This window comes from Drosophila pseudoobscura, chromosome 2, assembly GCF_009870125.1.
Source record: "Drosophila pseudoobscura strain MV-25-SWS-2005 chromosome 2, UCI_Dpse_MV25, whole genome shotgun sequence".
In the NCBI taxonomy this organism is placed as follows: Eukaryota; Metazoa; Arthropoda; class Insecta; order Diptera; family Drosophilidae; genus Drosophila; species Drosophila pseudoobscura.
In genome coordinates, this window is record NC_046679.1 from 4058048 (window position 1) to 4083773 (window position 25726).

General features: G+C 46.0%; 2 protein-coding genes across 5 annotated transcripts in view; one reads left to right on the plus strand and one right to left on the minus strand.

Annotated features, from left to right (window-relative positions):
- Nucleotides 1-2047: 2047 nt before the first annotated feature.
- Nucleotides 2048-10475, minus strand: dsd (attractin-like protein dsd). The gene is made up of 8 exons (XM_001357851.4): nucleotides 9631-10475; nucleotides 7434-7670; nucleotides 7205-7362; nucleotides 6998-7145; nucleotides 4080-6927; nucleotides 3923-4009; nucleotides 3776-3857; nucleotides 2048-3713 (listed from the first exon to the last, which is right to left on the minus strand). The coding sequence occupies exons 1-8, from the start codon at nucleotides 10062-10064 to the stop codon at nucleotides 3559-3561; spliced, it is 4149 nt and encodes a 1382-aa protein (XP_001357888.3). The 5' UTR covers nucleotides 10065-10475; the 3' UTR covers nucleotides 2048-3558.
- A 285-nt stretch (nucleotides 10476-10760) lies between these two features.
- Nucleotides 10761-25726, plus strand: part of Tusp (WD40 superfamily protein Tusp) — a 32294-nt gene continuing 17328 nt past the window's right edge. For 2 of the 4 annotated variants that reach the window (XM_015183177.2, XM_001357853.4), the window contains exons 1-2: nucleotides 10763-11497; nucleotides 19605-19796. In XM_015183177.2, coding sequence (XP_015038663.2) covers nucleotides 19701-19796 — 96 coding nt within the window. In that variant the 5' untranslated portion in view covers nucleotides 10763-11497; nucleotides 19605-19700. Of the gene's footprint in view, nucleotides 11498-19604; nucleotides 19797-25726 lie in introns of all 4 variants that reach the window. The other 2 variants (XM_015183178.2, XM_015183179.2) reach the window with 2 other exon arrangements.

Below are 25726 nucleotides of genomic sequence, written 5' to 3' on the forward strand. Positions count from 1 at the left end.
AACATTACTCGTATCGTGCGTACCCTAACGTTGTTGTCGTTGCTTTTGGGTTGGACTTTTGGACAGTTGCTCAGTTGTTGGGGAGTTTCGAAATGCGATTATGCTGCGTAGATGGATGGGGCCTAAGTCTGTCCACTTATTCATGCTCCAATTCCAGTCCAGTGGCAACCCCAGTGGGGTTCTGGCACAACTTCGGGCATTCCACAGTTGATTCATAAAGTTCAGTTCGGTTCAGTTAATATGCTGATTGTCATTGTTATGGATCGTAATAGTTCACTTAACCTAGTGCGTGATAGCCTTCGTTTGTCAGAATAAGCTGAACATTGGGGTAAAACCATTTAAATTTACCCGCACCTGACGACGATCGCTGCTGACTCAACGATGGGTGCATATGCTCTCGCATATTCGATGTTTGTGTACGTCAATGGAGACCTATCAAGGGCGCATTATACGCTTGATGGATGTTTTGACAGAGATCGTCTCGAATACGTATGATCGTGTGGCTGCAGCCTCTACTTCCGCCTCGCAGGGGTTTTCGCACGCTTTTGACGGGCGGCTTTCTTCTTTAATTTCATTAATAAAATCGTCATCATTAAATTAAGTGCGGTGGTGCCGCCTGGAAACGTCGTGACACAAAAGACACCCAAATTGCCAATGATGGTAGGGGCGAAGCAGGGGACTAAAGAAAGAAAAAAACGAACGAAAAATGAAAGAAAGCAGGGACTAGGAAGGGGCCACGGGCCACCCTAATCGCAGCATCCGCTTTCAAGCATGTATGATGGCTGTAAGATCTCAAAAAAGGGGCAAGGCATTAAAGCTCCTCCTCCCAAAGCCTCCCAAAGCCCCCCAATTACTGGCTTACTGCACTTCAACTGCAATCGAACCTCGACCTGATTCAACAACATATCGCATTTACATTGTTTATCAGGCCATACAGCCGCGCCTCCAACTCCCCAAGACAGCGGCTACCGAACGATGTCTGGGGCGAAAGTGAAAGTTCTGTGCATGTATGGGGGCTCGGGGCAGCTGTATTTTAATGTACGAGTACTGTAAAAAACACAGCAAGAATAGTGATAAGATAATGGTTAATCGAATACCCTAGCAGTAGCAATATTTCGTTCGTCATATTTTGTGTAATTATTTTTTAATCATGATCATTTCTTGTGAAATTATAGATAATGATTTATTTTTTTATTGTCTTATATTTGAGTATATCAATCATCGAAGATATGAATGGACTGGAAAGGAAAATATGCTTCGAATAAAAGACATAATAATTGCACCTCAAATACCTTAGTAGAAGAAATATTATAAAAATATCATTAGATCATGAAAGTTTTTGGTGGTAGTATTTCTTATGTATCTTCGTGTTGAATACTAAATCTTTAAAACTGCGGATAACTCAGCCTTCGGAAGAACTAAGAAGAAATTCCAAATCAACATAATCTGCAGCAGATCTTAGTGCCACTTTTAATAGGCTGTAATGCTGATCTAGAATATGTACATATATCTAATTATCCAACTGTATGAGCTTTAAAGGAAATTCTATTTCCTCTTAAATACATACCTTTGTACCCCAGAAATATTTGCCTGCTATCATAATAATAAATTTAATAAAATATAATTTAAACGTGGGGGAACGCTGCGTGTCGCTACTACGGCCGCTGCTCTACATTTTTACCCGATTCTCAGTATGGTTCCCCTCCGCTAGAGCGCACACATTGAATGAGGAAGAGCGAGAATGAGTAAGATGTTCCATCGTTTCTTCTGGCTATAATAATGATTCGATCTGACCCAGATTCAGCAATCTGCTAGATGCGGTCATTCTCAGAGAGATATGGCTATATCGACTCGGCTATTGATACTGATCAAGAATACATATATTCTTTATGGAGTAGGAAACGCACATCAAACAAACCTAATGTACCCCTGTACTCTTTTTTAACTTAATACCTGCATACATTTGGAATGCCTCTTCTTTGTTGGTACATATGATTCTTCATCTATATATATTGTTTGCTGCTGCCCCAAAAAACAAGCCTTGATCTGGGATTGGATTTTCCTTGTGTTTATTTCATTTTGGGATTGGATTTCCGTTTGTGGCAAGTGTTTATATATTTATATATAGTATTATAAGTGTCTAAACGCATTTTACAATTGAAATTAAATTTCGTAAGTGGACATTTGATAATAATAATACGAAAAAAAGATTAATCGATTTACAAATATATCTTTTCTTGTTGTTTTTGTTGTTTTGGCCTAACCCGAAGCGATCTCAGTGGGAGATTGAGTTCAAAGTTTGTGTTGTTCCTGCTCTAAGTGATAGTTAAAGATCTGTTTGTTTGATTCTAACGATTGCGGCGGCTCCTCATTCTGGCTGTTGATGCAGCAGAGCGTGCGTCTAGTAAATTGGTGTTTTGTATCTGAACTATCAAGTTAATAAAACTCTCTGAGTGAGTGAGTGAGTGTGTGTGTGTGTTTGGTTACTTTTAGTGGAAACCTTACGATTAGTTTGTGATTTCAATTGTTTGTTGGTTTTTTATCTAGATTGCGTGTAAAATATATAATCGTTTGATTTGTTTTGTTTGTTTGTCTTTAGGGGTCGCGTTCTCATTCCTACCAAGAGTTATATGTATATGTATAACTACTATCTATTTAGCGGGTATTAATTTACGTATGTTTTCTTTTTTGTATTTACAAACTACATTTTGCATTGTTCTTTCTGTTCTCCTCTCTCTCGCTCTCTGGCGTTTCTTGTTCCACTCATGTCTTGCGATGTAAATATTTGCACGGATTTGAAAAACTAAAAACAAAACAAAACAATTAAAAAATACAATATTCCTATATATTGAACACAGTATTGCATATATATATATATATATATCGGTTAACTTCTTAACTCCTTGTATAATCGGATCTGTCTCTTTTATGTGGATTTTGTTCATCACTTTTTGTTGTTTTTGTGTTTTGCAGAAATCAAATAAATGTCTTTTGTTTTTGTTTTATCTTCGCTTTGCTTCCGGTGCTGTGGCGCACATAAATTTGCATAAATAAATTCTAACAACACGCTTAAGCTATTGTGATTAGGGTAAAAAAAAATACATACAATAATGTTAATCTTGCAGCTGCGGCTGCTGCTGCTGATCTCTCACATATGCGGTATAAATAATAAATTAAACATTTATAACTATTGCAACGCTACTCGACCTATCAACTATATCATTAAATTGTATATATATATAACCGTGTATAAATATGTCCTTTCTGCTAAAAAAATTACTATTATTTCTGTTTTGTTGTTTCTCGCGTTTCTTGTTTTGCTTTTGTTGTTATTCGTCTAATCATTTATAAAGTAATAATAACTGCAGGATTATCAACTTGCTCTAGCATGCATACCATGCCCTTCGCGTGTTTAGTACTCGTAGAAGAAGGTCAAATATGCGCTATATACCTATTATCGCTAGTTTTACATATTATCAAAATTATTATCTGTATCATTATTATTATATTATAGAGTTAATTAGAATTATATAGGTATGCATTAGCGTTATTGTTACATTATGTACAACTCTCCGGGTGCTGGCTCTGCTTGCGTTTCGATTTTGGCTCCTTGGGATGCTGCTCCATCGACGGACGACGCGGCCCGAGCGTGACTAAGGCGCTGGCCACGGCCAGGCCGTTCGATTGACCCGTCGGCGCTTGGGATTGGCCACCTATCAAATACGAAATGGATTAGCAATTGATTCGGGTCTAAAGCATTCAAATTAATTCAAACCCGTGGGCAGCCGGACTAGAAGCGAGAGCACAGCCGCTCGATTGCCGCAGCAAGGCTCCAAAGCAATGGGACTGGGACATTCCTGAGAATATGAACGAAGTATGGTTAAGAAAATAAAGCCATTTGTGGCAGTGGCGTTTCTCCCACCTTTTTGCGTTTCTTGGACATATGGCCAATGCCCTCCAGCGTTAGACTCAGATCAATACTTTCGCGGTTTTCAATGTCGACGAGCACCTATAACGAAATCGAAGAATGTGTCAAGAGTGTGTGTCCATTTGAGGCCGTCAAAAGTTGAGTGACTTACCTGTGAAAACGGTCGACTGGCCATCTGTTCCATTTCGACAAACAAACGCTGCCGTCGCCGGAACATGTCATACTTTTGCTTAATCTTCCACAGCACGGCGGCCATGAGGAGCAGCAGCAGGAAGCAGGAGGAGAACGTAATGAAGAACTGCTGCAGATTGAGCTTGGGATACTGGGAGAATGCAATCTGAATCCAGATGGGGGGCTGGAAGTCATGCACAAACACATAGAATGTCGTCAGCGAGCTATTGTCATCCGGCGAGTGACCGAACTGATATTCGGTTTTGGGGAACCGATGGCGGAACGTCGAGCAGTTGACGCCCACCAAAATGAGCATGTCTGGCGAACCGGCTCGCTTCACCGAAATGTCCATTTTGGCCGGCACACTGCAGGTAATCGTAAAGTCCGCGTCGATCTCCGGCTTGCCGGGCGAATTGCGAAAGTTGATTTGGGTGAAGTGGCGGTCCTCCTTCTTCGACAGATTGAACGTGAACTGGTAGTCGATGGTGAGCTCGTAGTAGCACGAGCCCTTGAGCGGATCGCCATGGTAATGGTTCTGGGAGTCACACTTCTCGCAATGATCGCCGACAATGCCCTTGGTGGTGCAGTAGCACTTGCCAGTATCCGGATGACAATAGACGCCCTGATCGTTGCACTCGCAGCGCTGGCACTTCCCCCCGTTGATGGGACTGCCCCAGTATCCCGTCCGGCACTTCTCGCAATGCACGCCCGTCGTCAGATTGTTGCACGGCTGTTCGCAGTGCTGCTGATCGTTGCACACCGAATGGCCGTTGCAATTACAGCGCGGACACGACGTGAAGAACCAGTGCTTCAGAGCGCACTCTGTCTCGTCGTAGGGGGCCAGGGCACCGCCCACCACACATCGGCCGAGCCCCGTGTTGGAGCCGTTGTCGCACCAGCCGCAGGCGGGATCGTCGAGACACTGCTGGCAGCTGTTGTAGTAGCCGCACTGGGCACTCGACAGGGCCGTGGTGGTGCCGATGCTCAGTGCCGTCACCGGGGAGGAGCGGCACTTGGCAGTGAAGGTGGTCCACTCCCGACACTGGCCGTAGGGGAAGCTGGCCGTGTAGGCATTGCGATCCACGCACCGCTGCTCGTTCTGGCACCAAATGCACTCATCCTCCGTGCAGTTCTGGCAGTTGGTCAGCGTCGCACACGCCGGCGGACAGATGACATCGTCCTGCGTGCGATTGGACACCGGCCCACCGGCTGTGGAGGACGATCCATGGCTGCGACAGCGATTCTGCTCTGTGTCCCACTTGCAGGCCGCGTTCGAGGAGCAGGCACGACAGTTGTGCAGCTGCTCGCAGACGGACTGCATGAGGAAATCCTCCGACACGGGACAGGCTACCAATTGCTTGGCATTCAGCGGGGGCCCCACTGTCGATGCCGGCACCTGCGGCACGGACTGGTGCGTCGTCGACAGCTCGAGGAAGACGGACGCCACGGAGGTGGTCTCGCGACAGCGCTCCTTGCTGCACACCCCATTGCCGCAGTAGGTGCAATCGAAGGCGGTCGAGACGCACGACTGACAGTTGCCCAGCTCCTGGCAGCGCAGGACGTCGTGCAGCAGCTCCGAGGTCATGGTGAGACGACTCTTCGAGGGGCACGCCACATAGTCGTACTGCTCGCGGCCGTAAATGGCCGATCGCTGCACCTGGGTGATCGAAATGCAGCGCATCTTCTGCACATCCCAGATGCACTTGATGCCGGGCCGGGCGCTGGTGCATTTCTCCTGCTTAGTGTAGTAGCTGCAGTATCCCGGCTGGTAGCGCAATATGTCGTTGAGCAGCTGTCCATTGAATCCTCCGTAGATGTAGAGAGCGTCCTCAAACACCACCGAACTGTGGCCAAAGCGAGCCAGATCTGCCTGCAGGTAGCTGGGCATCTGATGGAAGTGCCACGAATCACAGTAGACGTCATAGACGAGCAGGTCCTTGCTATAGCACTTGGCGCCGTAGCTCGTGGAGGTGTCGTTGTGCGTGTTTCCCCCGAACACCATCATCAGACCCTGGTTCACAAAGTTCGCGGTGTGCAGCAGCCGGGCACTGGGCGCCGACGAGAGCAGGCTCCAGATGCGTGTCGAGGGCTCGTACGCGTACAGCCGCGAGCTCAGCACCTGGCTGGACTCGCTCTCCGACACAATGCCGCCGTACACGTAGACCTTCTCTGTGAGAAAGTCGTAGGCGGCGCTGTGTCCGTAGCCTCCCTTTACGACGAAGCCAGAGGTCTGGACGATGCGCCACTCACGTGATCCGAAGTTAAACTCCTGCACCGTGTTGAGGTAGCCATAGTGGGGCGAATGCCCGAATATGACCACCATATACTGATAGTTGTTCTTGTCCCCGAAGCCAGGGACCAGCGTGGCCGTGTGCCCCACCACGTGGAGGGGCCCGCACATGCCACTTGGCCCGGTGGTCACGTTGCACGCGTCCGTCCGCACGGTGATGTTCTCCCACGTCTTGGCCGACACATCGAAGGCCCACAGCTCGTTGGAGATGCCCTGGCCCTTGATGACGCCGCCGTACATGAAGATCTTGTCGCCGTACATGACGGTGGAGCTGCCATAGCGCTTGTCGGGCACCTCGCCGCCATCCTCCGGATGTACAGTCTCCCACACATTGCCGTTAAAGTCATAGGTACTCATTAGCTCGCCGCGTCCATACGATTCCCCGCCCACAATGTGCAGAGTGTCGCGCCAGACGGTGGCGCCATGGGAGGCGCTGCCCGCCGGCGCCGGTGAATGCTTGGGATATACAGTGGTCCAGGCGCCATGGGCGCTGACCTGACTACAATCATCGCCAGCAAAGCCATCGTAGCAGATGCAGCTAAGGACAGAGCAACGGATCGGATAAGTATTTGGATGAGCATTGGATTGGGACTACGCTGAGGACTTACCGCTCCTGATCCAGTCTGCAGTGGCCTTGGTTTTTCTCCTCCATGCAATTGCCCGGACAGGCAGCCATATTGCAGGCCTCGCCCCTGTACATGGGATCACAGATGCAGTCGCCATCCCGGCACTTGCCATGCCCAGAGCATTCCACCTCTGCAAAAGGGATGAGAGAATCAATCGGAGTACATGGAAGGCAAGGAAGCTATAGCTACCATCGCTATCCGTTGGACAGCCATTCATTTTATAGGTTAGATTAAAGCCAGACATGTTGTAGGCATCGTCACTGAAGAAGTGCACCAGAGCAGTGCCCGATCTGGCTATCACCTGCGGCACGTGTCGTATGGAGAAGTTTCCCCTGTACATGAGGCCGCTGCAAACAGAAAGAGAGACGGATAAAGGTCAGACATTCACACAGGAGGTCACGGCTAGTCTACCACTCACCTGAAGACCGCCAGCAGGGGCGAGTCCACGCTGTCGCCGTCGTATATGTAGAGGTGATCCCAGCCGCATTCCGTCGCAAATTCCCGCAGGTGAATCCGTATATTGGATGTTCTTGGCGAATTGGCATTATGTCGCCGTCCCCAGTGCGGGTGGCGGGCATCGATAAGCCAACTGCACTTGACACTCACCGAATAGTTGCCCCAACCATCGTGTATGGTCCCCATGGGATGGTACATGCTGCAACACAGAGGCACAGAAAGAGAAAGAGACAGATGTAGGGGGGGGTGGTGGGGGGTAATGTGAAATGAATCCGTATAAAGCGTAATCGATGTGGCAAAAGATAAATCAATTCCGCAATCGATTCAATGGGAGGCGACTACATGCGCAATGACTTCTTCAATGGATGCTGCCTCTGCCTCTGCCGCTGCCGCTGCCGCAGCCGCTGTCTCTGTTCAAAGATAATTGAATTTGCCGGCCAGTGCAAATGCAATCTCCCCCCATTGATTGATAGAAAAAAGCGGCAGAGTGAGGGAGACCGACCGCAGCTGAAGCCTCTCAACTGTTGAGTGTGTGCCTCGCCTCTCTCTCTCATTCACAAAAGGTGACCGTTCATTCTTTACTCTTTTCCCAACCCTAGCACTAGCCCTAGCCTTACGCTGCAGCTCACACACACACACACACACACGAATGGAGATTATAAATAGAAATATCTGCTGAGTAGAGGGCATGAGCGACAGGTGACAATTGCAGTGACAGTCGCTGCATGTAACCCAGTGAGAGCATTCAATAGTCGACTCTCATCTACGACTCACATCCGCTTAAAAATAACTGCTTTCTTTTTGCTCGTCTCCCATTCCACGCGAAATGTAACTCAAGGAATGGTTTACCCTACACTCGGGTGAACGTGTCCTACAGACTCTCTCAAGATGTTTAAACAATCAAGTGGGGGAAAGTGGTTTCGGGTGTCCCAAACTCGAATGCTGCTGCTCACGTTACATCGGGCACGCAGACGATTCTAGGCATTGAATAACAAGAATCAATGTCAGTAGGGTATGCATATGTATATTTATACCCTCATTGGTAAATCCAATGAATCATTTTGGGCACTGAAGCGCCTAGAATGGCCCAGCCATACGCACAAAGAGAGTAATAGAGAGAGAGAGAGAGAGTAACGTAGGGAGAGAGCGTGTGTAGGTGACCAGCAGGAGACTTTGTCATGTGTGCAATGGCTTGGAATGCATTAGTGTAGGAGGAGGAGGGGGAGGGGCAACCCAGCAGTGTTTCTGTTGTTGCTGCCCAAAGCCCATTCAAATGCGAATCGTGTGCAAACATAGACGACAGGTGGGCGGTGGGAGAGTCCAACTAAATACTCTCTCCCCCAGCGATAAGCGCGGCTGATAAACGATAAGCGAGTGAGGAAGATTTTGCTTATCGGCTGAGTAAATCGCAATGCACGGAGTTGTTGGAGGGAGCGGCCCATAAAGCAGGTCTGGGAGATCAGAAATGCATAGTTCTGCGGCAGGTGAAACGACCTTAATGGTTGGGTGCGCATTTTTTTCGGATCCATCATTCGGGCAACGACGCAGGGCAGGTGTTTTAAAGCGCTGACAGCGCCCAGAGCTTAGTTAATGTCAAGATAGTAGCAGGAGAGGGGAAGCTCTCTCTCTCTCTCTCTGTTATCGAGTTTGCTGAACAAACAGCTTTGGAAACATAAACAAAGCATTTCATAAGCTTTACGACGATTTATAATATATGTACATCATCACATCATATTAGCCTGGCCAAGAGAACGAACTCCATGTGGCAGAGAGACAGAAAACCTGTCTATCTCCCCGGACAAGTTCAAAGTCAAAAGCGGGTTAATTAAATAATCCGTATTGGCAGTGACAGGAGGAGGCGACGCGACTGTTCTGCTGGTGGTCGTAGAAAGCAGGTGAAAGAACGCTCGGAGCGGGTCCACAAAGAGAGAGGGAGAGAGATTGCGAGAGAGAGGTAAGAACCCGTTCAACGAGAAAAACCAAACCGTTGCTTGACACAAATAGGCCACAAAAACAACAACAACTAAAAAAAAAGAAAGAGTGTGGAGCGTTGATTGGATAACGTTGACGCAGATTTGTGTGTTTTTTATTTTGTATGAATCATTGAGCAGCACCCCAGGCTCATCTCTTCCTTCCCTTTCATTTTGAGTAGAACTTACCGCACTTTTCCTCCGCAGAACTGGCACTCGGGCCCCTGCCACCCGTCAGCGCACAGGCACTGGCCATCCTCCTGGCACTGGCCGTCGTTCTGGCAGCGACTCCCGTGCGCCGTGCAATTGTACGCGCTGGCCCGATGCAGGCCGCTGAAGCAGCCGTGGAAGAGGAGCAGCGTCAGCAGGAGCAAACATTTTCGCCTGTATTTCGCATTGAAGGTCGGCGATGTGGTGGTGGTAGTAGGAGTGGAGGTGCTGGCGCCACTACGCAGGCTCTGATGATGGTGGTGCTGCTGCTGCTGCTGCTGGCTGTTTACTATGGTAATGGAGGGGGAGGGATTGTTGTTGCGATTGCGATTTGAGCAGAATGATGTTGTGGAAGACGTCACTGGCGATGAAGGCTGCTTCTGCTGGTCCCCCGCATGCTCCACCAAGCACATGTTTGATAGACTTTCGTCGACTGCCGCTGTTTGGGGTATTGGCTGCAGTTTCACGTTTCACATTTTCTCGCGACGACAAAATCCTTCGATTTTTGTGGAGGGGAATGCCTATTGCACAATTCTTTTGCTCTCCCCGCACGGACAAGCAGACGGCCAGGAGTACGCTGGACACTAGACGAACATAGAAACACACACACGAACACACACGAATTGCACAACCTGGTCGCGCTCTTAAGAATTAGTTGCAGCGCCTTATCCACTTTCTGAGCAAAGTTATTGACAATTTTTATTATGAACAGAGAGACGAGAAATCAGCGCGAGTGTTGGATAGCAGTGCACTTACGCTTGCAGCGTTGCCAGAAATCAGACCGTGACCCGCAATCGATGTATCGATATGGAATGGGACTCATTGTTGTGAACCGGGCCATAACCGATTCAAAAAAACGACCAATTCCTCAATTTCGATCTTCCGTCGAATATTCCCAGCTATATAGAACATTTGGCAATGCCCAGATAGTTTTCTCCCAATTCTCAATAAATTCCCTACCCGACCGGCCTGTTCCAAGCAAATGCATTTCTATGAATTTCTATGAAATTTCGAATTTATTTTTGCAAAGAGAAATCAGCGTAAGTGTTGGATAGCACTGCACTTAAGGTTGCAGCGCTGCCAGAAAGCAGACCGTGACCCGCAATCGATGTATCGATATACATCGCAACCATCGCGGTTCGTTAGAGCGGAAGTCGCAGGCAGCTGAAATTTGTTGGATTTATTAGAATTTCTGAAAGAAATCGTCCTTCTTGGTAGTGCCACAAGTTGCGGCTGTTGTTGGTGCTTCACTGGATGTTTTCCCCAAGTTGCACACGCATTAAATGTTGCTGGCAGAAGCGTTAAAGTACATAAAATCAATACCCCCGAAATAACAACAACCAGGCGTCCGGTGAGAAGCGCGTAAATTCCGTCAGTTTTTCGAGAGCTTCAGTGATAAGAAAATGTGCGAATTGGCAGGCGCAGGCGCGCTCTTCCCCGACAAATTTTCCGACTTTTCCTGCGATGCGAGAGGCGAGGCGACAATCCAATGGCCACAGTTTACTTTCGGAAGTCGATGAAAGCTGTGTGCTGGCCGTGGCTAACGGAATTTTAACCGTTGCATGTGCGTTACGCGAGTGTGTGTGAGTGTGTGCCATGAGCGCGTCTGTGTGCTATCCGTGTAGTAGTAGAGGAGCAGCGAACGAAAAAACGGAACGTCTGCTTTAACAATTGCAAAAAGAAAACCACACACACACACACGTCACGTCACAGAGCGTCTAAAGAGCGGAGCTTAGGCTGCATCCGGGATTCGGTTGGAAAAAAACTATAATTATATTGGCGTCCAGCATTGCAGTGGATACCTGGAAGCACAGGGACACCACCCGCAGCAGCAGCGGCAGCACAGGTGAGTGGCGGAATTTCGTTGTCTCCATGGAGTGGCAATCATTCGTTACACCAGGGATGGGATGGATTCCGGGGGTGGATTCCGGGCCCGGGCTCTGGCTCTGGCTATGGCTATGGCTCCCGGTGCCTGCCTACAACAGACACGTCTCTCTGGAGGTGTGGGAGTGTTGTTGTGGCGACACAATGCTGCCGACCACAACAACACATTCCCCTCCCCCCCAGCGAAGTTCCCTTTAGTTTTAGCCTCTAATTAAAGTCTGTCCATTATCAGCACTTTGGCTATATTTGCTTAGCGCTTCGCTGCTTTTGTGGCACATTTTTTTGTGTGTGTTTTTTCGGCTAAAAATGCCTGGAATTTAGCAGTTACAGAGGAAGCTCTGCCCACGCACGTTTTCGATTAATCCCCGCATCAAATGAAGCGAAGCAATGACAGTGAAAATCGATTGGCATTGGCACGCTTCCCTGTATGCCAGTGGCTGTGTGTGTGTGTGACTGAAACGAGTCTGCGGGGACTAGTAGGGAACGGCACATTTCTGGCAGAGGCAATCATAAGCGCCCATAAAAACAGCAAGCGGCTCATCCAACGGCTGTGGAGAGGGGCGCCCTGTAATACGAATGCGTGCTGAAATTGAAATTCCGTTAGTTGGAGCGATAACCGTTATTCATATATTTGCATGTACATATGTGTGTGTGTGTGCTACTCAGTTTTTGCATAATTTAGATGACCCCGCTGCTGGCGTCAACCGCGACCGCGGCGCCTACGCCAACGCCAACGCATGACCGCCAATGTCTTGCTGTTGTTCTTGGCTGCTCTTCCTTATGCTCCTCCTCTTCTTGTTCTTGGCTGCTGCTCTGCTTCCTCCTCCCCCTCGGCGGCGACTGCTCTTTGAGAAATTATTTTTAAGTTTGTGGGCGTCCGCGGCCGTGAAGGGGAGGGGTCAGATGTGTGTGTGCGGGAATGTGTGCCACCGCCGCCGCCGCCCCAGCCGTCAAGGTCATTTACATTCTGTTTTATTTCTTTTCAATGAGCGTTGCGTTGCGTTTTCTCTGTTTTTGTACCCCGCACTCGAAGATTTTACGGGTATATACGATTTGTTTTGAAAGTGGTGGAAAGCGTTTTCGGCCCGGCTCAAAAGACGTACAAAATATATTGTATAAATTACATAAATAAATTCCCTGGGTAACGGTTATAAAAGTAGAGCCGCGGCCTTTGCCGCTCCCTCTCGTTTTTTTGTTTATCTTCAATTTGCATTTTTTCTTCTTTTTTTCATTATATAATTTGTAACGTTTGTGGAGAGGGGTGTGGCGGTGGGTGGGCGTTGTTTTGTGGCAAGTTCAAGTGCAGCAGTGCCGAGGCGACGACGACGGCGGTGGCGGCTTGCGGTTGTTTTTTTGTTAAATGTTTTGCCAATATTTTCGCCATTGACAACACACACACATATACAGTGGGGGCGGCAATGGTGTGTGGGCGGGGCTGTTGTTTACCTTGCCAATACCTGAATTGGCGGGCAGTTTTATTATTTTGCATAACTAAAGAAGGAACAACAGAAAGAAGGAACAACAGCCAGACGAAATATGAAAAAATAAAAACTGGAGAATGAAGAAACAACCAAGCAAATAAAGGAAAATAAGCAACAGAAAAGCAGGAACAAATAATGAAAAAAATTGTTTGTATTACAAGGGGAGGAGGCGGAAGGTGGGGCAATCGAAATATTTAATACCCTAGAAGATTTATGGTTTTTCAGGTAATATATAGAAACATGTGTGATATTATATAGTCGTCCCATTTTTTGTAGACTTCGTTTTACAATATAATAAACTCAATAAATTGTCATTGAACTAAAGATTCTGCAAGTTGTGCTGGAATATCCTCAGAAACCAACAAGATTTCCTCACAAAGAAAGGGGTTTTCAAGCGATTGTTCCTATATCAGCCACAAAATACTGTGATATACGATAATATTCATATTCGGCAGGGTAAGCTGCAATTTGCAAGAATTCCTTGGATTATCTGAGGGACTGGGACTTACGGAGGGAATTCTGATGAAAATTTCTTCAACTTAGGGATTTTTTTGAACATAAATATGCAGAAGTATCTTGGGAAAGTATCTATCTGCTGTGGAATATGAAGATGGGTCCTTTTCAATGGGTTTTTTGGGCATATATTCGAGGTGTCTTATGTTCCACCGTACTCCGTTGCAAGCTCCAGTTTCAAGTCAAAATACCCTTCCTTCTGCCAGAGAACTATCAACATGGAAAAAATAAAAACGCACCCGGCAACAAAACAAGCAACAAGAACAGAAACAACAACAACAACGCAACGGCGAGCAGTAGCGCCAGTGAGGCGCACAATTTTCCCAGTCAATGGGTGGGGCAGGGAGAGAGGAGGATGGCAGGGACGGTTCTAAAGAGCCAGAAGGGGGGTTTGGGGCCCAGGGAGGGTTAGGTTAAAGTAGAAACAAATTATACGACACACCCCCCTCTCAGCGTACAACGGATTGGGTTGGGTGGGTGGAGGGGGGGAGGGGTTTGGTTTCGGTAGCGCCCCGTCCGCATCAAGTCAATAAACAAGCAGCAGTTACAACAACAACAGCAAACACAAAAACAATGGGGAAAAATTGAAGGATAAAATGGAAGGAGGCGCTCTCCTCGCCCGTCAGCTTTTATACGGCATTTCCCCAGTGCCATCGTTCCGTTGCTCCATTAAAGCTCAGTGCACACACACACACACACACGCACACAAACAACATGCTCGTACATTTAACGGTTCCCAGCACCCCAAAGAGATGTTTGTCTCTCTCACACCACCACAGCCACAGCCGCAGCCACACACACACTCTCAGTCGGTGACTGACGCTCTTCCTCTCTGCGGAGACCCCCTCTCTCTTCCTCTCTCTCTCTCTCAAGCTCCTCCGATGCCCGAGCATTTGTCAATGTTGCTTTTCTTGGCTTCTCATTTATATTATCATTTATACAAAATTTTATTGCTTTTTCTTGTCTTTTGGTTTTCATTGATTGAGGGGGACTCGTTTGGGTAAGGGGTTAAACAACGGGGAGTCCCCACAGGAAGCCACAGCAAAATCTTGCCAATTAAATGCATGCAAGTGCATGTCCTACAATTGTTGTTGCTTCTCTGGAATCGATGTGTTCTTGAGAGGAATGGGGGTGTACGTCCATATATGACACGCCTTTCTTTGTGTTCTAGAGGGCATGCTGTAAGCTAAAGTTAAACCCTGGATTTTTCCAGGCTGTAACAAATCAAGCAGGACGTCATGCCGTAACCCCTGGGAATAGTCAGCCTTCGCTCAAAGTTGTTTCGGAAAACACTTAAAGTCTTTGCTTAATAAAACATCCAGAAATGATAAGCTTAGGAAGGCTAACAGCTACATATTTAACACCCAATCAAAAGCTGGTCTTTGTTCTAGTCTAGCTCTGACTTTGGCGATTCTAAGAACTACTTACAGAACAAAAATAAACCATATGGACTCCTGCGATGTCAGACTTTGGAAAACCACTCATCTAGAACCTAGAATGAAGGTAGCAGAACCAGTCGAAAGGTTTTTATCGAGGCTTATGAGCCTGTTACCTTTTCTGTTTCATAGATTTACACTTTTTGTAGGTAGTTATGTGCTCTTGCACTCCTATAAGATAGAAGACCCTTACCAAAAATCCCTCCGATGGGGTATGCCTCGAGAGTGCTAAGTATTACACCCATTGATACACCCTTTCGTGCCCTCGTAAGTCGAGGAAAAGGGCACATTTTAACACATTTTAAAGACTTGTATATGGAACAAATGTATAGACTATTATTTGAGGAATATTTGATGTATTCCCCACTCTGTTTGCTCTCATTTTTGTAGCAATTGTTTGGGAATTAAATCTGAGTATCGGGTATCTACATACGAGTGCCACATGTAATATTGTTTCATGTTTGGCCCCCCGATTTGTTGTCCCCCGTTTCGAGGGCATTTCTTGTGCTCGCTGGCGTGCGGCTAATTAAAGCGACTGCCATGCCCCACGGGCAGTGGAACTCCAGGCAATTACTGGGGTGTCCTGTGGCCTGTGGCCCCCACATCAGCAACTTCGGCGAAGGAGGGCCCGAGTGTGCTTTGAACTTGCTTCAATCTCGCCGGCTGCGTGGCATGCGGCCTAGAACAAAGCCCCAATACGAGTACTGGGGCACACATAATGATGCGGAACCCGAAACCGAGACCCAAGGCGGACCTTAGATCCTTTTCCGATAAATGCTACTAAATAATACATTTTCCTGTGGCCACGACGGCACGAAGGGGCCCTGCGGAAGGACTCTTCTCGAATCGGGCACAAAGTTGTTCCTTCCTTCTGCTGTACTTTTTGTACTTTGCGGCAGGTCTTGTTGCATGCCTCACTGCGTTTTCATTATACGATATGCGCACAGGGAAAAGGCGAGGGAGAGAGAGCCGTTCAAGGGCATTTTCCTACAACAAAAATAGTTGGAAAAACAATGGCCAGCGCCAGAGCGCCTTTTAGGTAAATGAAAAGCTTTGGCAAATAAAACAAATGCGTGCACTCGCATTCGAATTCTGTCCTGTGTCCACAAATTGCCGCAATTAATTCCCAGACATGATGGCAGGACATGCGCGAAGGATAAAAAAAGTAAATCATGATTTTAGCGGGGATTAAGTGGGGGCAAAATATATGTACATTTGCGTGGAAAATTATGCTCACAAGCGCAAAAGAGCAAAACAGCAAAAGTTGCCACCAAGCCACCGTAACTGTATTTAAGCGCCTTAGAAGGGGAGCGGAGGGGCCAACTGGCGTACAATGGAGCGTATACGCAATCCCATTTCGGGGCGGCAGGAAGATGGGGATGGGGATGGGGAGCAACTAACAAGCAACTAAACTTTCGCTCTGTCTTTCCACATAATTAACTTTTGATGGCAAAGCCAAAAGCAAATCCTTGCACCCGGAGGTGTGTGGGAAACAGACTATTGCCCGGGCTCAATGGCCTAGGAAATATTCATTAAACAATTTCAATTGTTATTTGCTTTCTCCTAAATGGATTTTAATTGATTTTGCACTTGAAATTCTCTGTTCTCTGGAATGGTGGCCATTTCTTACTCGGAAACCGTCCGTCCCGGAGTACGCCGTAACTCGAAGTCAGTTGTGTGGAAGGTGTGATAAATTCCTGGCAATTTGTGGATAATTCTCTTGAACTCCAAGTGGAATTTCCCCATGTTTATTTGTGTGGAATTTTCCAATGAAAATTGTGCTTTAAGAGAACATGTGTTGGAAAAAACAGATTTAAATATCAATAATATTATATGATAGCAAAGCCGGGACTGTGTATTTTGTAATTGGATACTGAACAGCGGAAAAAGAACAATATTATGACAAATTACAGCTTGGACGCTTTATACACCTCTGCAGACTCGTTGAATGAAGCCAGTGACGTTAATTCTTAGTAAAAATGTCACATAAGCGAACGGCCACATTCATATCGAATGGCACGAACGGAAATCAAGAGACTCGTGGTTTTTTATGAGGGAAGCGCTTCGCTCTTGAGTAAAATATGGGGCCTACTACGAGGACCCACAAGTTTTTTATATAAGAACCCTTGACTGCATTTAATTGTTACGTTAAATCAATAAAAACTGCTATTGACATTAAGCCCAGCGCTATTTTTGGTTATTTTTTGTTGATATCACGGCATAAAGGACTTTGGCTGTGCCCAATGCCAGGACTTAAACCATTGTTGATGGCTAAATGCATATTTCATGATGTCTCGGGCGTCGCCGCTGGCGTGTCCGTCGATTGGCCCACCTGCACAGACAGACCCACCCACCGACCCACCGAATCCTTTGACTGGCATTTCGACAGCTTTTGTGGCACTGCTTGCCAGCCTTATAGCGGCCGTGAACCGCACGTTGCTAAAAGTGCTCAATGTCGCATGAAAGCGGAGAGCGGAGGGCGGAGTGGCAAGTGTGGCACGTTGCACAAAGCCAGTCGGTGTGTGTGTGGCAGAGTGGCAAAAGTAACACGTACCAAAAATATGGCCTGGGGCAAATGTGCAATCATTCATCTCGAGAACTACTCGACAATGCATTCCACTCTTCCGACTGCTAACCTGCCACAGTGCTAACCTGCCACACGGCTACCCCGCCCCGCTGCCACACGGCTGCTGCCTCGTCCCCTGTCTGTCGCTGTTATTGAAATGGAATTCAAAGGACCCTCGCGAAATGTAGTTGGCTTTTTATCAATATTTAAGCAGGCAAAAGCTCTTCCCCACTCTCGAGATTCCATTAGTTTTATTCCTTTCTGTCTGAGCGGCAGGCCCCCAGCCCCGGCTCGGCCTTTGTTGATGACGGCCCGCCCTCGGGGGCGTATACGCAATCAAAAATTGTGTATCACATGACAAATTCAATCAGACAAAGCACACGACCTAATTGAAGCGAATGCGTGTGCTGTGTGCTCTGGAGGCTGGAGGCGATGCCTGGGCAAAGACAAACAAATGTTGACTGGCTGCCAGCTAGACCAAAAATATTGTACTACATAAAGCCAGAAGTCAGAAGCCAGAGAGAGTCAAGCAGTCATCTAGCAGGGACCACCCTCAAAGACAGCAGACGGGAGACGGGAGACAACACAGCCGTCAGGCATCCATCCATGCATCCAGCAGCAAAGCCATATCAATTATTCAGGCATAATTTGAAACATTGTCGTACCCTGCTCCGAGCATTTCTTGGCTCTAGGATTCCGCATAGCACTGCGATATCCTCTATAAGGAGGGTCTGCACCTTTGTGCAGGAGGTGCGCATCTGAATCTTGGAAGTTATGATGGATAAGGGCCATAAATGTCGTATGTATAGGTCTCTGAACCCGAAATTTTGGGTACACTTTTGGCATCTGTCTTTCTAAAGATTGAGTATTTATTTTTAATATTTTGAATATTTATTTAATTTGCTTAAAATCATTACAATCTAATAATACTATCCCGAAAACTTTTAAGAAGCTGTGATATCTGTATTTCTTGGGATATAAGGCTCAAATTTTTAAATATTTATATATGTATCTTGCTTTAAATCATTCCGATCGCATAATCCTATCCCGAAGCTTTGACATCTGTATTTTTTCGGATATAAGGCTCTGAATTTTTAAATATTTTTCTACACTTTTAAGATATTATCTACAAATACAGGAAAATGGGTTTACATTTATTTATTTATTTTTTAATTATTTTTATATTATATTATTATATATTATTATATATTATATTATATTTTTAATTTGTATTAAATTAATTTAAATTTTTTCAAAGTCACTCAGCAAACCCCGGGCTATATTTAGACTCTCTCAAAAGTGATTTTCCATTAAATAAAAATACCAAAATTCCGCTAAAAATAATCTTCTGTGAGTAAAGGATATCCTGTAGTCGCCACACCACAAAATATCGCTCCTGCTGGCTTCTGGCTTTGTCATCAGCTCTTCTGCTGCTCCGCTGCTCTGCCCCTCGACTCGACTCGACTCGGTTGAGTTTTTGCCTGAAAACTTTTTAAATTATTTAAATGAGGAGAAAATGTACACACAAAAGGACGAAGCTCTCGACAGCGTTTTTGCTCTCCCAGTTTTATATATCATATTTTTTCCATCTTTTTTTCCCCCGTTTATTATTTTAGATCGGAGGGAAACGCACAAGTTTTCCGAGCTGTTTGCTAGAAAGCATTTTTATGAGCCATGTGCCGGGGAGAGCGTGGGTTATCCGTGGGTTATCCGCAGGTTATACGGGTTATTCGGTCTGACGGAGACCCCAGAGGTAGATAGGACACAGCGCCACCACTTGGCCACTAACACCAATTAGTGTGCCCCGGAAAGTGTGCTTCAAATGGGGGCGAGATGTTCCATATTGGGGTTCACAGCATATGCCCCGTCACAGCACTCCATCAGGCAGGGGCAGGGGCAGGGGTGTGTGTGTGTGTGCGTCTGGCTGATAAGGAAGCAGCAGCACGGCGGTGGCCAAAGCCCCACTCCAATTGGCTTTCATCGTAAATTAGTTATTGGCATGTTATACCAAACGATAATGAAACTTTGCCCTCCCCCCATTAATCTCTCTCTCTCTGTCCCTCTCTGTTGTAGCAACATGTGTGTGGCCTGAATCCGTGCAGGAGAACTACGGACAAGCCACCGAGCAACCACTAGTGGGGACATTGGACATATATCTGGGGACATAAAATGCATTTACATTTCGAGCGGAACATCAACACAAAATGCGACTGCACGATACTATCGTTGTCATGGATGGGAAAGGTGCCAGATGATATACCCGAGGTAAGTGCTACCGCCCCGCCCCGCCCCGCCCCGCCCAGCAGTAGACCAAAAGCCATTAACAGTGCGGTCCAAACGGCGTCCCCTGGTGTCCTTCCTTAATACAATAAATACTGGACAATGTCCATTAAACGATGGCGACATTTTAAACCAAGAGGAGAGCTAAGACGGAAGACTTTTAAGGGGAGAGGCAGAGGCATCACTGGAAGACTTTGGCCCTGGCCCTGGCCGTGACTCGGGCCCCAACATTGCATTAATTTCTGGCCACGTTGGCCGCTTTTCAGGCTTCCAATTGATTTTACATGCCCCCCCCGCCGGCACTGCCGTGGGGCCATCGATCGGTGGATAGCGAGAGGGGCACTGTCTGAGTGGGCTGTAACTTTTCCAATCATTATGAACTTTCAATGCCTGCACAACAAATGCCATATAATCCTTTTTATATTGAATATAAAAATCCAATCACGTCTGTCTCTGTCGGTGGCCTCCTGCCAGCTACCTCCTCATATCCTTCCACTCTTACAGGTTTTTCTCCTGCTGCTCCTTGTGTGCCTCCTTTAGATACAGATACTCCTGTGTTTTGTGGCAACGAAGCAGCAACAGGATCTTGGGTTGCTGTTTTTGTGGCGCCCTTAAACTCGTTTGGCGATTTATTTAACAGTTTTCAATTTCGTTCTCAACACTCTCCGGGCATCGCAGAGGGGGAGGGGTGGGTGGCCACGGGACACGTGTCGAGGTTTGTCGGAGAGGCCGACGCGTGCTCTTGCCATTTCCTCATTTCCTCATTTCCCGTTTCCATTTCCATTCCGATTGTGTTGCAAGTACGCTAAGCCACAAGCTTAATGCCTTGTTACGCCCTGGCGGCAATTTACCAGCGATAAGCACTTCTCTCTCCTGCCCGGCGCCCCCTTTTCCCCCTCTTCACCCTTTTTTCCATCCCTTCGACTATCAGGCCACTGGGGTGTTGGCCCCATTTCCCTCGCCCACTGGCCATAAATCATCTGCATATTAAAACAAGCGAGAAAACACTCTCCAGAGTCCAGGGCTGTGCAATTTGCCAGGGAATCATAATATTTTAACAACTGCGACGCCATTAATAGAATATTGATGATGGAGTGCGTCATCGCGTTGTTTCTGATTTATTGGCCAGAGAACAACATCCTTCGAGTGGATGCCCATCCCCCCATCCCCCCTCATTTGTGGGCTCTACCCAACCCCCTCATGGATCCATGGAGTCGTCTTCCCAAGGGCTGTGCCACAAATTGACATGCCAGCGGACAAGGACACACAACTCAAATCGCAAATGGAAATTTAATAGCAATAGCTCGTAGCTCTGCTGCTTGTCTCTGCATCGCACACATGTCCACAAATATACTCGAGGCATGCCACCAAGGCAAAGGCACTTTCCTCCGCCAACTCCAGTGGTTGAAGGACACATCACATCATGCAGAATCCGCAACAAATGAATTCTAATGAGCATCAAGTGTGAAGTGGGGAAAACATTCCACTTTTCTTTAATTTGTGGCCATTATTGGGCCAGAATCGAAGTACAGTGCGTTTCAGAAGAATATTGGGATTGAATTTTGTGTAGAATATATTCTTTCAAGACTTTATAGCCACCCAAAAGGGCGAATGGTATTACTTCGTATAAGATTGGAATATTTCCAGTAATTTTCAACATTTTTCCTTATAATTTGTATACAAAATACTTTGCTCTGTTCGTTTAAGTCGTTACAATTGTGTCCTTTCGCTTAGGGGAAATTTGCAAATGCTTCATTTGCTTCATTGAACGAGCGGCTCTTGAAAATTACATCATTATATTCCCAAAAATTAACAAAATATTCTAAGAATAGATTTTCCTGTAATTTTCTCTTCAATAATTCCCGCAAAATGCTTGCCCCTTGTGGCAACTGTGGCTTGTGCCTGACAATGATCTTGTAATTACGAAATCCATTAATATTGTAGAGACATTTACAGGCGTACATCTGGCGGAATGGCATTTAAGCCGCCAGCAGAATCGAGTCGGAATGTATTTTGCATATTTATGCCAAGCGCAGAAGTGGGCTACAACTTTTTTATGTGTGCAGAAAGTTTTAAATAATGCAAAAAAGAATAACAATTGTGCTCGGAAAAAGCTGAAGATGAAACTGAAACTGAAGCTAAAGACGCTGCTGAATGTTGAATGCTGAATGCGGGATGCTGGATGCTGGAGAGCTGCTGATGATGGCCTGGCTGAAACGGTTCACTTAGCGTAATTAACTTGCCAACTTGCTGGATGAAGCCAGACGCCAGAGGGAAGCAGCGTCATTAGTAGTCGGAGGAGAGCTTAACATCATTAATATTTGCAACAGAACTGCCATTCTGCCACTGCCACTGCCACGCACAGAGGACAATCCGTTTCCACTTTTTTGTACGCTTTTTGCACAGTTTTAATTACGCGCAGTAAAAAATAATTGAGTTCTTTTCAATCTTTGTGCCCTGCCCAGACGACGACAACAGTTGAGTGGCCTGGCCGAGTGGCCAGTGGCCAGTGACCACAAAGACCACTTGAACGAATCCCTCCCGGCTAGTCCAGTCGCTGGCTAATTATGTGCAGCAGACCATTATTCCTATGTACCAAGTACCACCGTGTACTCTGCACAATATCCCCATAGTAACCGAGGGCTCTGCGCCGTGTGGTGCGTGTTTTTAGCTCATTTCGTGGCGCTCATAAAAATGCCGAGCTGTTGCCACCTTTCGACACGCTTCCACGCTCTTGTTGTATGCAGGCGAAGCCTCTCTCCAGCTCCACAGATTCATGTCATTTTGGTTGCCTTAAAGCTAAAGTTTGGCCCAACTTTCATCAGAAACAACATCAACAGCAGCCCTGAAAGTATGCAACGAAATGTGGCAATCCTCTTGCCGAAAACTCATTTGCTCGGAACATCAGACACTGGGAGAAAGATTCAAGTATTCAGCCTTGCAAAACTACACTTTACCGAATTTACAAGTATGTTAGGTTTACATCAGAGCTACTTATAGGACAGCCCTATTTAGTCTTGAAAAAATCCCACATAACTATCGAGTAACGAGTACATCGGAGTACAACGAGTAATCATCTATAGCGAACCACCTAATCATCTAAGAAATACAGAAAGAGCGCGAAATAAATGTTTATTGAGAGCAATAAAACCCCTTTTAATGTACATATGTAGTTCTTTCGATATTAATTCATTGTTAAGGTCGTAAGGTCTTAATATTTTTATAAAAGTACCTCTCACTTTGTTTTGAAAACTTGAATATTTTCCATACGATTACCACAGTTTTAGGGACATAATTTGTAGCTTTTGCAATTTTTTTAATTAGTAGCTAGTTTCTTCTCAGTAAAGCTACGCAATTGCGTTATTCAGGATATATATTTTTTCTTACCTAAATAGTCGATATATTTTTTTAATTTTTGTTTATTGTATATATATTTTTTTTGTAACAATCCTTATCGAGAGACTCGAAACGAACATCAATGTGCCAGATCATGCATACAAGCCCGATCCTCGGTTATAGACCGTCTTGACTCGAGCATCAATGTTCCCGATCATGCACACGGCATAAATATTGTTTTGACATAAAGTAGGTATTCTCTTCACACCTTTTTACTTATTCTTGGTATAAAAATCGTATCCCAAGCATGATTTTATGACGATTTCTTGGGATCTTATCCTTGGATAGACACTTATTCTCTCAGTGTGCGCACACACACCCTCATAAACATACGCACACACTCACGTTGACAGGGGAACGGCGTGCTCACGCGTAATAAATGTATTACGTGCCTGCCTGTAGTAGTGTGTCACACACAGTGCCACCCCCCATCGCCCACCCGCCCCCTTCCACTCAATCTGGGCTTATTTAAACAGGGAAACGGGCCCCTGGCAACAGGCTCTGCCCCGCCGCCCCCCTTGGTCCGTGTTGTGTTTGTTACGCTTGTTGAACAGGTGCCGATTACAAGTGCCAATTTGGCTGTTCTGTTTCGCAGGCAAACTTAATTGAAAACTTTTTAATTGTTTAGGCACGGGGCAACATTTCGCTTCGAAATAAACTTGGCTTAGTGGCGCTTCGGGCCCTGCAGCTGATTTATGGCCATGTCTCTGGCCAAGGCCTGCCGCTGACAGTTTCAATTAAGGAGCAGAGCACACGGATTGGCCAAGGACCACCGTCTCGGACTGGGGCCCTGTGTCGTGTCTCGGGTTCCACTGAGTGGCGCCACAGCCACAGAGAGAAAGAGAGTGCAATTTCAAACAATCGAACGGGCGGCCAGCCATCCATCGATTCACGTTTGAGAGTCCTGCCCCGTCCCGTCCTGTCCCGTCCTGCACTTTGATTGTTTGTTCTTGGCACTCTTCTTGGCCCTGTCTTTGTCCAACAACTGTAATTTAATGTGTCCAACAGTTACACTGAGAGAAAACCCAGAGAAAAGAACTCTCTAAAAACTCTATAATGAGCGCAAGACAAGTTTCGTTTCGTTTGAGGGGTATTAGTGCGTATTTGTAGCGGTGTCTGCCCGAGTCTCTGCCAGGGCATCAGTATGAGTGCGTTCAACGTTGGGTTCTGCCTGAACTTTGGGGCAAGAGATGATTCTTAGCTGATCCGCGCTCAAAAGGCAGAGATATTAGATTTTAGATTTCAGAAAAAAAAATTTAAGAAAGTATAAAAATTATTTAATGTGTGCAAATATTTGATTTAAATCAATTTGGTATATAAAATAAACAAAATCCGTATTTTAATTATATATTTTTATGTGATGATTCGGATAGAACAAATTCGAAGAATCGAATATATTATTTTTATTTTAAATTTTTTAATATTTGGATTTATTCAATTATTCCTATTATATTTATATTTACATATTATTATATTTAATTATTATTATATTTAATTATTATCATATTTAATTATTATTATATTTAATTATTATTATATTTAATTATTATTATATATAATTATTATATTTAATTCTTATTATATTCAAACCAAAGTGAGTTCCATTTAATTTCCCTATTTTTGTCTTGAAAAAAAATACAAAATTTAAATATGGGTGTGTTTTGTTTTAGTATGCCCCTTTTCTCTGAGTGCACAGCAAATTCCTGGCAAATAATCCTTCGCTGGTTCTAAGAACTGTAATATAAACAGCTGGAACCTTTTTTCCACGAAATTTAAGGAAAAAAGCTGCTCTTTTAGAGGCCTATCTTTATTCGCTTTCACATTTCAAAAACTTTTTGTTGATGGTGAAGCCTGTTTTTCCTGCAGTGCTTGGCCTGGACGTATACATGCCTGAAACAACAGTATGGGGAGAACCACATACATGGCTCAATCATTCCGAAAGCCATCTGCACTCTCGGCCATCGGCCACCGGCCATCGGCTTTCCACGCCCCGGCCTTCACACTTGGGTGACGCTGTGGCTTTCAGTTGTGTCATTGATTGGTTTGCCCAGCATTCTGTTTGTTTGCATTGGCTTCGATCGAGAGCCACGTCCCAGGATTTGTGGTTTTTCTATGCTCTGTGTTTTGTGCCTCCTTCTGGCTCGCCTGGCACGCCTGCCACTCCTGCCACGCCTGCTCCTCCTGCCAATTGCCAACAATTGTATGCGATTGACCGCACACACAGCTGCCGTGCTGCCACCGCCCTGCCACTGGCTAACCATGATTTCCCTTCAATTGTTGCATGCCGCATCAATCAATCAATTATGCAACCGACCCCCAGGCCAAACTATTCTCCGAAGCCCCTTCCTGGCGGAGGACCAAAAGTAATTTCGATTTTAATTGTCGCCATTTGCATATACGAGAGTACTTTCCGAATCCGAATGCGAATGCGAATGCGAGTCCTGCCCCGCTTTGCATGCACTTCAATTTGGATGCCATTTGTGCAGCCATCCATCCAGATGCATCCACGTCCACTTGCA